A 12,627-nucleotide genomic window follows, 5' to 3' on the forward strand; every position below is an offset into this window, starting at 1 on the left:
TGCAGTGAGTGCCTGCTTGTTGCCCAGAAACACTGGAAAGTGTGCCCGCCCTCCCTTATACAGACACAGATACACACAGCCCTGCCTGACCGCCCCATCACCCCAACTCCAATTTACAGAGACTGCAGCAGAAAACACCACGCTGGGGACCAGGCAAGGCAGGGCCTGAGACAAACTAATCCAAATGCAAATACAGTATTTTAAAAAGAGGAGCCTCATCTCAAGTGCTTGTGCCAGCATCATCTGTCAACACTACAATGGCCTTAATGAAGGGTTGAAAATAAAGAAAAATCTGGAACAAGTATACACCAAAATACTAATGGCAACTTTTGGATAGCAAGATTTCAGGTAATTTTGTTTTGTTTTGCTTGCCTTATTTGTTTTTCACATGAATTGCTTATATAATAAGAAGAGAAAGAGAGGTGGCGTATGATATGAAGAATTTAGGCTTGCTGTTCCCTCTCCCTTCAGTCTTTAATCTGATGCACAAATAACTGTTGAAACCAAGTACCTTTAGGAGTAGCAGCCCATAGGAGGGCAGGAAGCACGCTCTGGGGGTTCAGCTTGCCTCAGTGCGAGGCTGAGGGCCTCAAGTCCTAATAAACTCACACCACCTGCCTTTCCCTGCTTCCTCAAACTCCCACATCGGGAACATTGTGCTGGGAACACCAGTGGCTGGTGGCCTGGGCCAAAACCAGTGTGGCCCCGCCTCTCTGGTTTTCAATTTCCAGGTCTAACAGGCATTTATGTGTCTGTTCACGGGCTATCAGCCCTCCCCCGCTGTTAACGTATCTCAGATGTCTACACTTTCTTCAGGGCTGTGACGTATGTGCTGGTGCAGAAAAGGGGGATGTCTTTTGCAGAGGACTCAAGATCAAGAGAACGAGATGGACCGGCCAGACTGCTACCACTTGATGTTAGGAAGATAAGGTGGCCATGTAGTTAGAATTCTGCAGGGGAACATAGCCTATATAGTCTATGGGTTTGCGGATCCACAACTTTTATTTTTTCAGTAATGCCAACCAAGCTCATAAGAGACTGACATAGAATCCAGAATGCCAGTCTACTCGTTTTCAATGGGGGATAAAGCTGGTCAGTGACCAGCATGGTTAAGTCCAATAACCTGGACATAACCATGTATGATCTCAACCAGTAACTCCTGTATCTGGTTTCTAATGACAATTCCAAGAACATAAGACCCACTCAACATTTAAATCCAAATTTTCAGATGACTCCAAAGCTAAATGGAAATGATTTGATATTGAACTCTAAATTTGCATTATCTAGACTATCTCTTACCCAGTTGGGTAACCCAGAATCGACAGTAAAAGGCTCCTGCTTTCCCAAAAATCACAGGGCATAAAAATGAAAAGCACTGGAAAGGCAAGACCCCCAGTGAATTTGCAAAGCTGCTCTTGTGTCTTTTTCTTTTTGACCTTGAAGCCAGGAGAAATTCTAAAAATACAAATGTATTCATTTTTAAAACTTGACTTTACTGAATATTGTTCAGATCCCCAAGCCTACAAAAATAATTTTATTTTTTTAAAAATGCTCCCTGCCCCAAAGGAGTTTACAATCCCTTAAAGGAGACAGATGAGTCAACAGATCAGAAATACAGATACTATGTGAACACCAGTAAAACTGCCTAATCCATAAAGAGTCGGGGGGTAGGTATGGTTGGCCAAGTTTATCAGAATTTATGATTCTAGGGCTGAATCTTGAACATGGGTAGAAGTTAACCAGGTGAGAAGCGTGGGTCACGATACTCTAAGCAGAAGAAGCTTTATGGGCAAAGGCAGAGGCTGAAAAGCACAGTGCTTAGGGGACCTACAAGCAGTTCCGCTTGCGTGGAGGCAGCATGAGATGAAAGTCTGGGCTTGTAAGTAGGAACCATGCCAAGGAGTTTGGACCTGATTCTTAGAACACTCAGAACCACTGAGAGATTTAAGCAGGTTGTGATGTGATCAGATTTAAGTTTTAGAAAGAACCTCTAGGTGCAGGACTGAAAAGGGTTTGAAGGGAGGCAAGGCATGAAGATAATACATAGTCTCTATATAATCCATATAATAGTGTTACTAGGGTCTGAACTAAGGAGGTGGCAGTAGGGATAGACGATACAGGTAATGAATGAGCTGTTAAAGACGCTGACTTGACAAAGCTTGATGATGAACTGATTCCTTGAAGAAGGTGAAAGAGAAATCAAGGATGATTCCCTGGTTTAGGGTTTGGGAGACTGGGTGGGTGGTGATGCTGGCCACTGAGATAGGAGCAGGTTTAGAAAGATGATTTCCCTTTGGAAATGTCGGATTTCAAATGCCTGTGGAAGGCCTAGGGGAGAATGCCCAGCATGCCCAGGGCAGTTTTTTATCCCCGCTCACCTCTCACATCACCTGAGGGACTCTCCCTGCCTGCCTCCGGCCTGGAAGAAGGTCCACCAGATTACTGACATCTCTGCCCTGTGGACAAGGACCAATTTCTTTTCATGTCTGTATCCCTGCTCAGGCTTTAGCACACAGTAGGTCAATGTGTATGTGTTGAATTGCCTCAAATTTACAGAAATACACTTCTTGGGGAATGAATAAGTTGCTATTACAGATGGAAGACCAGAAAAACAGCTATGAGCAGAAGGCCAAGGAGACACTGCAGAAAGTGCTGGAGGAGAAAATGCGTGCAGAACAGCAACTGCAGAGCAAACAGGTGTGGGGATGCTCCATAATCCTTGGGGCTGGGAACCCTGGGGCAGTCTGGGTGGCAAGGGAGCCAGCTGCACAACTCCCTGGAACCCCCAAGGCACCACCCTCTCCTCTGATCTCCCTCAGCGGTCCCTGGCCCTGGCCGAGCACAAGTGTGAAGAGTGGAAGAGCCAGTACGAGAGCCACCCCCAGCATGCAACTGTCCCCTACCCTGCCAGCCCAGTAATCATGAATGCCGTCTTCCTTCTCTTTTTTACAATGTGGTACATATGGATTTTTGTTAAATGAGATTTAACCAGCTTTTAAACCTTTCTTCTTTCTAACAATATCAGTACTCTCTGACTCTCCAAATGCGCCTTTTAAAGTTGATTTAATTTATGGAAAAATCACCCTTCATACTTTCCCGTTCTTTTTTAAACCTCCCCATGGTGGTGTAATGTAGTAGAAGGAGATTTGGCCTGGGAGTTTGGACACCAGGGTTCTAGCTGCAGTAACCCACAGTTACACACGTTATATTATTAAAGAAAAAAGTAACTTACAGAAATGTATGAGGCCATTATGCACATACACACAAATATATATTCACTCATATAGCCATAAAAAAGTAGTCTGGAAGGTTCTATAAAATGTTAAAGGTGTTCATCCCAGGGTGGAGGAGATATACGTTAACTATATTACCCTCTTAAATTTTTACAGTAAATATATATTACTTTTATAATTTAAAAAGCCAAACTTTTCATTTTTAAAAACCTAAAACATGAAAGAAAACTGGAAAACCAACAAAATTAAAACAATTCCTAAGTCTGAGGCAACGAGTTTTTTATCCGAGTACAAGTGATGAATGAAAATACTAAGAATGGTGTGTGACACCTTAAAGTATAGAAAAAAATACAGTAAGGCAAGTAGGCATTAAGATAATAGAATATAAAAAGTTACCCAGATATATTCAGACAATGGACTACTATTCCAGTAATAAAAAGAAATGAATTACTAATATGAGCTACACGGATGAGTCACAACAACATGAGGAGCCAAAGAAGCCACGTGCAAAAGGGTACTTATTGTATGCTTCCATTCATATGAATTTCTAGGATAGGAGACACTAATACATAGTGAAAGAAAGCATGTCAGTGGTTGCCTGATGCCAGGCCTGGGAAACTGACTGTAAAAGGACAAGAAGGAACTTTTTGCAGGTATTGGAAGTGTTCTGTTTCTTGACTTTGGCGATGACAATATAGATACACACATTTGTCAAAACTTATCAAATTACATGCTTAAAATGGGTACACCTTGTTGAATGTAATTCATACTTCAATAAAGTTGATTTTAAAGTTAAATTAAAAAGTCACCTATGGGGACTTCCCTGGTGGCACAGTGGTTAAGAATTCGCCTGCTAATGCAGGGGACGTGGTTTCAAGCCCTAGTCTGGGGAGATCCCACATGCCGCCGAGCAACTAAGCCCGTGCGCCACAACTACAGAGCCTGTGCTCTAGAGCCCGTGAGCCACAACTACTGAGCCCGTGTGCCACAACTACCGAAGCCCACGTGCCTAGAGCCCATGCTCCACAACAAGAGAAGCCACCACAGTGAGAAGCCGGCGCACTGCAACAAAGACACAATGCAGCCAAAAATAAATAAATTAATAATAATTAAAAAAAAAATAGTCCCCTAGATGTCTGAGTGAGACAGAGTTCCTTTACGCTTTCAATCCCAGCTCTTCTCTGAAGCCTCCCCTCATTCACCCTGGCAGCATGTGACCACTTTGCATCTCTTTAACACCTTATAGTTATCGGTTCCATTCAGATTTGATGCTTGAAAAGTTTTGTATATTTTATGTCTATCTTCCATTAAACTTGGTTCCTCTAAGGCAGGAACAATAATCTCTTTCATAAATTGAGACCATTACAAAAACAGAATTATGTTCCCTTTCCTCCCAATCAGGGGAATTTGAAGTAGGATTGATGAAATCCTGGAAATCATAAGCAAAAATGTCATTTCTGCATTTTTATGGCCAGAGGGTCCTGTGTTTTCATCAGATTCTTGAAGATATCACAGAGCCCAACAATGTTAAGAATCTCTGCTTTGAATCCATGTGCTTTCACCCAGCTCTGTGGTACGAGGCACCCTGCCCCTGGGGCAATCTGTCTGTGGTCCCTGCAAAGATGATAAACCCACATCAAAGACACTTACTCTTCTGCATGTCAGTAGACTCTACTGCCATCTCTTCCTCCACAATGACGTCACTATCGCCATCTTCAAGATTCATTTCTGTCTCATCTATAACACTGTCTTCTTCCTCTTCCTCCTCCTCATCTTCCTTGGAGACATCCTTTAATGTGGCAAGTAGTCTGTTGTAACCAGAAACTTGTTCTGGTTCACTCTATGCTTCACTTTCAGAACTTGAAGTATCTATAAACTCTCTGACTGAAAGGAAAGTGGGGATTTTAAAAACAAAAATTATACTGTTCTTGTTGCTACCCCACGACTACCATCAGGCCCACAGTGGAACCAAGTTCAGACTTTTCTAAATAAAAACTAGCTTTTCTGCAAATATGCAATCCTATCTATTCAACCAGACCTAGCACCAAATTTGTTTAAAACAGCGAATCTAGCTATGATTCTAGAAGCGCTTCCTCTTCTTTGAACTGCTAATGTTCCACATGGGAAGACAGCAAACTAAACACATGGAGCTTTAGGCTATAAGGCGATCTAACCTATGTGTCAGACATTTGGCACCTTTAAAGGAGCAACAGGAAAACTTACAACAAAAAAGTGTACTTTATTTCTGAGTCTGTGGTAATGAAATAAGACCTTTGATGATTTTGCACTCTATTTTATGTTAAGCAAACATGACATTCCCTCTTAGGATTCACCAAGAGCCCTCTGGTAAGCCTCCTTAACAGGTTCTAACACGCTAATCTCTCAGGACAGTTTCATACTCTATACTATATTAGTTATCACAATGGCATTTTAACAGACATCTGCACTTAAAACTAAGCAATATTAGTAAAATATAGCTTACATCTAAAATCAAAGAGAGTGGAAATGTAGCCAAACTTTATTACCATACATAATCTTAAAAGTAACAGTCCAGAATCTACTATCATAAAGAAGGTATAAAGCATTACCAGTTGACAAGTCTGTGGTTTTGCTTCCTTTCTGGAAACCCTGAGAAGAAACAGGCAATGTTAAACTTTAACTACTAGTATGTAGCAATTAGGAAAAGTCTAATGATACAACTTTAAATGAACATGGCAGACTATACCGTTATAAATACATTATATCTATTGTCAAGTAAAAACTCCATATGCATTTGGACAGGTTTTGGAAGGATATGCCAAATAGATAATAAGAGACGAATGAAAAAGTCTAACAAGACCACATGACAAATACTACAGTCACACAGTAACAGGCTCTCATCCAAAAGATGGGAAATTTTGGCAAATAAAAGCCCTCGGGGTTCACCTTTTCTAGCAAATTTCTTAAGTAGACTATCCCTCTAACTGTTGATAAAGCAGCCCAAAGGGGTGGGATGAGCACTAAGATCATAACTGAGAGTCTGGACACTTATAGAGGAACCCATAACTACCCAAACATTAGTTTCCTCATGGTCATTGAATAGATAGGTGATGTCGAGGGTCCCAAGCAATTCTTTTTTTATTTCTTTTAACTTATTTAATTTATTTATTTTTGCCTGCTATGGGTCTTCGTTGCTGCGCCCGGGCTTTCTCTAGTTGCGGCGAGAGGTGGCTTCTCTTGTTGCGGAGCAGGGGCTCTAGGCTCGCGGGCATCAGTAGTTGCACCACCCTGGCTCAGTAGTTGTGGCTCGCGGGCTCGAGAGTGCAGGCTCAATAGTTGTGGCGCACGGGCTCACTTGCACCGCGGCATGTGGGATCTTCCCGGACCAGGGCTCGAAGCCCTGTCCCCTCCGTTGGCAGGCGGATTCTTAACCACTGCGCCACCAGGGAAGCCCCCAAGCAATTCTTTAAAAACATATAAAACGAACACAAGCATATAAAATCTCTGCCCAGTCGCCACACAGGAGGCGTGCCGTCTAGCATAAAACTACAGGCTCAACAAAGGGTAGGAAGACCGGCGAAGAACCCCATCTCAGGCGGGAAGCCGCCAGGATCCCCGGGCGAGCTAGGCCGGCGCCGGGGCAGCGTGGGACGCGGCGGGAGCTGCCCTGTCACTACCCCCGGGGCACCGGCGGACCAAACGCGGGGACACGCGGGCTCCCACCGGGAAAGGACGCCGGCAGCGCCGGTCCCAGCCTTGCCTCTCCATACCTGTCATAGAAGGGATGCTCCTCGCCGAAATCCCTTAGATGCTTCTTCTGCTTTTTAGTTAGGGAGTTGAGCAGCTGGCTCCGGCTCCGGCTCCGGCTCCCGCGTTTGCCCACGGGGAAGACGTCAAGCCAGCCAACCTCCAAGAATCGCGTTTTTCACCTGGCAGTCTTCTCGTCAACCCACTCACGCGGGATTGCCAACGGCGCTTTACGGCGGAAGCAGGGTGCCATAAAGCAGACCCGCTTTACGTCGCGCTTGTACGACAGGCGTTAGAACTTCCTGTTTCCCATTCCGCCCCCTAGCGAGGCTCTTTGGAAGCACGTGCACGCATGCGCAGCTTTTCTCTGAGCCCCGTAAGGAAGGCAGGCAGGGAGGCTTCGGGCTTCCCCAGGTGGGTAAATGGGTGGGTGTACTTTGTGCGTCTGTTTTGGCTGTGAGACTCAGCCTGCATAAACGTGTAGTAACTGAGATGGTTGAATGCAGTGCCTTTCTATTATGCCATAATACAAATACCAACTAACATTTAAGGCTGCCGGTGCATCTCAACTCATCCTCACAACAGTAAACAAATAGGCCTTGTTATAATAAGCCTGATATTGGAGATGAGAAAGCTGATGCTTACAAAAGGTTACATACACACTAGCAAGAGAGGAGATGGAAACCTAATTCTCTCTGATGCGACCACAGGCTTTTCCCACTAGGATCTGCCACATGCGTGTGCTATGTGAAGAATGAGGACGCAAGGCTGAGATTCCCGCCCTTACCCTACCCCCTCATTTTCTGAAAGTATTGCAAGGGCCCTTGGTAACACATCTGTTCTGGCATTTTTCATGTTATAAAAGCAAAACACATCCAGAGAGGTAAAGTGACTTTCCTAAATCACCCGGAGAGTCGATGTTAGAGAAAGCAGTAAAACTCAATAAAGTGTCTCAAAACTGAATTGGGGCAAATTGGGATGGAAAACTTTTAAAGGGTAAGTCACTTTTCTATATCTGGATCGTGGTGGTGGTTACACCTGGTATACAATTACCAAAATTAATCAAACTGTACCTTTGAAATCGGTACATTTTAATGCAAGTAAATAATAATCTCAATGAACAAAGAGGTAAAAACAGCGCAACTGGACTTAATACTCTAGAGACAGGCAGAGTGTGCAGGGATACTTAAAAACCACAGGATAGGGCTTCCCTGGTGGCGCAGTGGTTGAGAGTCCGCCTGCCGATGCAGGGGACGCGGGTTCGTGCCCCAGCCCGGGAAGATCCCACGTGCCGCGATGCGGCTGGGCCCGTGAACCATGGCCGCTGAACCTGTGCGTCCGGAGCCTGTGCTCTGCAACGGGAGAGGCCACAACAGTGAGAGGCCCGTGTACCGAAAACAAACAAACAAACAAACAAAACATGAAAAAGTCTCCAAAGTCTTTTGGAGGTGGGCAGCATCAGTAGCGAATCGGCTGCTCCAGGAAGGCGTCGGAAAGGAAGATTTAATGTCCTTGTCACCCATACAGACATCACCGTGATTTCGCTGAAGTCCAAATCGGTTCACATAACCCCCTTGCTTGAAATCCTTTAAGGGTTCCTCACCTTACATGGGATTGGGCCTCAATGCCTCAGCAAGGCATGCAAGGCCTTTAGTGGGCTGAATCCTCCCCTGTCCGTCTCTCCAACCTCTCTACTCCCACCCACCCACCTCAGCAACAGGGTCCACAGACAGTTCTCCAAACACATCTTTCCACCTTGCTCATGCTATTCCCTCTCCCTGGAACCTTCTTTCCCAGGAAACCCTGACTCAGTGCATCCTCTGTGCAACTCCCCATGACCTTTCCTCTCTCCTCCACAGCAAGAGGAGCTTCTTTATCTTCTGGGTTCCTAAAACCCTTTGTAGACACCCTTCTAATCTAGCCCATGACAACATAATTATTTGTTAATTGCTTTGTCTCCCCCAACTAGACTACGAGGTCTTTCAAGGGGAAAGCCTGAGGTCTGAGCTTTTTAAATCATTAATGCCTAACATTATGACAGGAACATGGTAACTGTTTAGAAAATGTCTGATAAATGAATGAAGGTTTGCCTGCTAAGCCTCTGCCAGAAAAATGTGAAAAACAGAATGTAGTTACACCAACATTCCACTAGAGAGAGGGAGGTAAAACTTTATCCCCTCTAGTGTAGCATTTTAGCCTTGTTCTCAGTCAGGTGAATATAATCTGATAAAATATTTCAGTTTTAGGCTAGGCCTAATATAAAACAACCTCTGATAAGCTTGAGGAAACATAATTATTACAGGTCACTCTATGCCAGGCTCTGGGTTTCACAATGGATAGTTCTTCTGGGTACAGATGAATAGAAAGTGTAGGCACTATATATAATAGTGTTTTACATTTTCAAGTTATGTAGAGTGCATTGAAATGCATTACAAAGCTTTTCTCTTTTCAGCCATAATCTCGTTATCTAAAACATGCTCCACTTAGAAAGCTCATTGCTCCTTACACAATAAACGCTGTGGAATCCGATGACTACCCAGCTCTCTAATTTCCTGTTGCCCTATATCCCTCATACCCTGTCTTGAACACACACACATGCTGTTCATGAAGTCAGCTGAAACAACTCATACAGCCTAAAATCTAGAATCTAGATTAATCTCAAGTTCAATACCGATGTTCAATGAGCGTGACAGGCTGACAAACGCTCAAAGGCAGCTGATGACCCTCCCCCCCGGCCCCCAACCCCCAGCAGCACCAAAACTCTGACTGAGCTGCTTCCTTAGCACCCAGCATCTATCAGTTTAGCATTTATCACAGTGTATCGTAAGAGTCTGCATACTTATCCACACCTGGATGAGGCTGAGAGCTCCTTGAAGAGGCTGGAATGGATCTTATTCTTTCCCCCAGCCTCAGCTACTAGCACAGCACCTGGCACATGGTGTTTAGTACATTTTTTTAATGAATAAACAAGCTCATTTCATTATACAGGTAGCGAGAGACTGATTTCTGCCAGCACTCTCAGGAAGAGGCTGGATGGCTTTGGGGTGTATACAGACATGTATGCATACATGTGGTGGAGGAGACTGTCTGATTTGAGGCATCTAGGAGGAGACAGATGTGTGGGTGCACACACACCTTCCCCAGAATCTTCCCAAATCAGTAGCTGAGGTGTCAGAGCTTTCATAATTAGAGAGTCATACCTTTGGATTATTTATGGCTCCCTGTCAACATATCTTGAACACATGTGCCCTTGTTACCACTTATATTATCACATAAAATTCAAAACTCAAACTTCCCCAGCATCTGATCTGTATCCTCAAATTGTGTTCCTTCCCCACCTTCCCATTCCTGCTCTGTTGAGAATCTCAGATAGACTCCTGTTTACTTTCTGTGGTTTGTATTAGGACATAGTTTGTCTTTTCAAATACATCACTATATGTCAAATAAGCTCTTTCAAATCATGTACACCATAATATTTGCAAGGGATTAAAACACATCAATTTGTATAATTCCATGAGTTCATAATGATACTAAAAATTAAAAAAAAAAACTTGATTGGTCAACATGAGAAGATCCAGTGAATTGACTCCTTGTGTTGAAAATTAGTAAATGAAGGGAGAGAATCAAGCATTTCTTCTACTTTTCCTATACAAACAGTACCACTGGGTAAGCAAAATTTAGGGCAAGGAAAAGCTTGCTTTCATAGAAATAGTCCAGCAAGTAAGTGAAGAAGAAATGATAGAATTAGAATATCACCTCATGATAGAATTAGAATGTGACCTCTAATGAATTAACGAATTTAGACATTGACTACCAATGACTGGTAACATCACAAAATGAAAGACAACCAGACGGTATACGCCTCCTGATGGAAGTATAAAATATCAGCTATAATGAAATCTGATCAAAGTTCTAAATCCCACAATGTATTCGCGAGAGACACAGAGAACAGCAGAACATGTTCAACTAACAGTGTAAAAACAAAAAACAAAAAAAGACGACATTTATGAGACAATCAGAAATCTGAATACTGACTGGTTACATGATGATATTAAATAATTGTTATCATCTTTTTTTTTAGGTGAAATAGTGCCATTGTAGCTATGTTAAAGAAATAACCCTTATCTTTTAGATATTTAGAAATAAATATTTACAGATAAAATAATACAATGTCTGGGATTTGCTTCAAAAATAATACAGGGGCGGGAGTTAGGGGTAGTGGGTGGGCATACCTTGCATTGAAGCCGAGGGATGGGAACATGGGAGTGTATTATACTGTTTTTCTTTTGCCACCTAGGAAATTTAGTATATCAAGATGATTCCTGTAGGATTTTGGAGTACCCTTCCCTAGGTGATGCCCCTTCTTTTGAGAATCAGGAAATGACTCTTATCTGTCTACTTGCCCTCCTTCACTTACCCTGTCATTTATAACCTTGCAACCAAGTGATGAGTAAAGACAACGATCATAGAGCTCTCTGAGGTTAATATTGCCACAGCTACATTCCCACTTGGTGCAATTTTAAGATTTGGACATTTGGAAATGTGAGATCCTTTCCCAAATCTTTGGCTCACTCATTCTGTTATTCTCAGCCCTTAAAAGGATACAACCCATTTCCAGGATCATGATTTCCCTTTTTTTTTTTTTTTCATGGTTTTTTAAAGCTAATATTGTGTGTCCTTACGTTATGGGCCACCTTGGATCCTTTATGGAAACATGTGAACATATATTAAAAATAAAAAAGTAAAATGTGGCCCTACAGCCACACCGGAATTTCATTACCCTGAGAGAGGAGTTGGGGCGCATCAGTGACTTCCATGAAGCCTATACTTTCAAACAGGCTCCAGGCCAGCCAGTCTCCGGCTTAAGCAAGGAAGCAAGGAGAATGTTCCAGCGGTAACCAACAAGGAGAACCTGGCGACGCCGGTCTCGACTCCATTCCTGGAGCCGACCCTGGGGAGCGACGGCTCTGCGGTCACTTTCGGGAAAACCCAAGAGGATCCTAAACCATTTTGCGTGGGCAGTGCCCCACCGAGTGTGGACGTCACCCCCACCTACACCAAAGACGGAGCTGACGAGGCAGGATCAACCGATGGCAAAGTTCTGAACCCGAAGCCATCTAAGCTGGCAAAGAGAATCGCAAACTCCGCTGGTTACGTGGGTGACCGGTTCAAGTGTGTCGCTACCGGACTGTACGCAGACTCCAGTCAGCTTGGCCGGGAGCAGCGGGCATTGCAGGTGAGCCCCCCCAACCCGAATTTCAGGAGCCTGACCAGTTGTCAGGTTTTTTTAATGTGTGAAGAGGAGGGGGCCGGGGGTATGATAGGGCAGGACACTGGGCTGATTTGGTTAATGAAGCTTAGGATAATTTAAATGTTTGAAATGTGTCCAGTAAGGGGACATAAGTGGATACTTTAAGTTATTCTGTAGATTTTAAGCGAACTCCACTCGAATGCTGATAACGGAAGTTTTAATTATTGCGAAGGATGTCTAAAAGACTGCATGACATTTACCTATCAATCGCTTTGATTTCTCTGCCGTTACTGTACGTTAACAAATATACCTAAAAGCGCTGCTTAGAATGCCTTACGTGATACTTGGTGGAGGTGTGTAGCGGCCGCATGTCTGTGAGATTCATGCAATTTTTTTTTCCACCCAAAAAACAAACAA

At 43.6% G+C, this 12,627-nt stretch overlaps 1 protein-coding gene and 1 long non-coding RNA gene across 2 annotated transcripts in view; one reads left to right on the forward strand and one right to left on the reverse strand.

Moving 5' to 3' along the window:
* Positions 1 to 12,627, forward strand: part of LOC307055622 (BCL-6 corepressor-like) — a 792,095-nt gene that overhangs the window by 761,765 nt on the left and 17,703 nt on the right. The window contains 1 exon segment of the mRNA XM_079707827.1: positions 11,842 to 12,195. Within this exon segment, the coding sequence (XP_079563953.1) occupies positions 11,842 to 12,195 (354 nt within the window).
* Positions 4,972 to 7,111, reverse strand: LOC307056540. Its single transcript, XR_013811022.1, has 3 exons — positions 6,983 to 7,111; positions 5,822 to 6,676; positions 4,972 to 5,117 (listed from the first exon to the last, which is right to left on the reverse strand). It is a non-coding gene; the product is annotated as an uncharacterized lncRNA (long non-coding RNA).

This window comes from Hyperoodon ampullatus (genome assembly GCF_949752795.1).
Source record: "Hyperoodon ampullatus genome assembly, chromosome: 7".
Taxonomy (NCBI): domain Eukaryota; kingdom Metazoa; phylum Chordata; class Mammalia; order Artiodactyla; family Ziphiidae; genus Hyperoodon; species Hyperoodon ampullatus.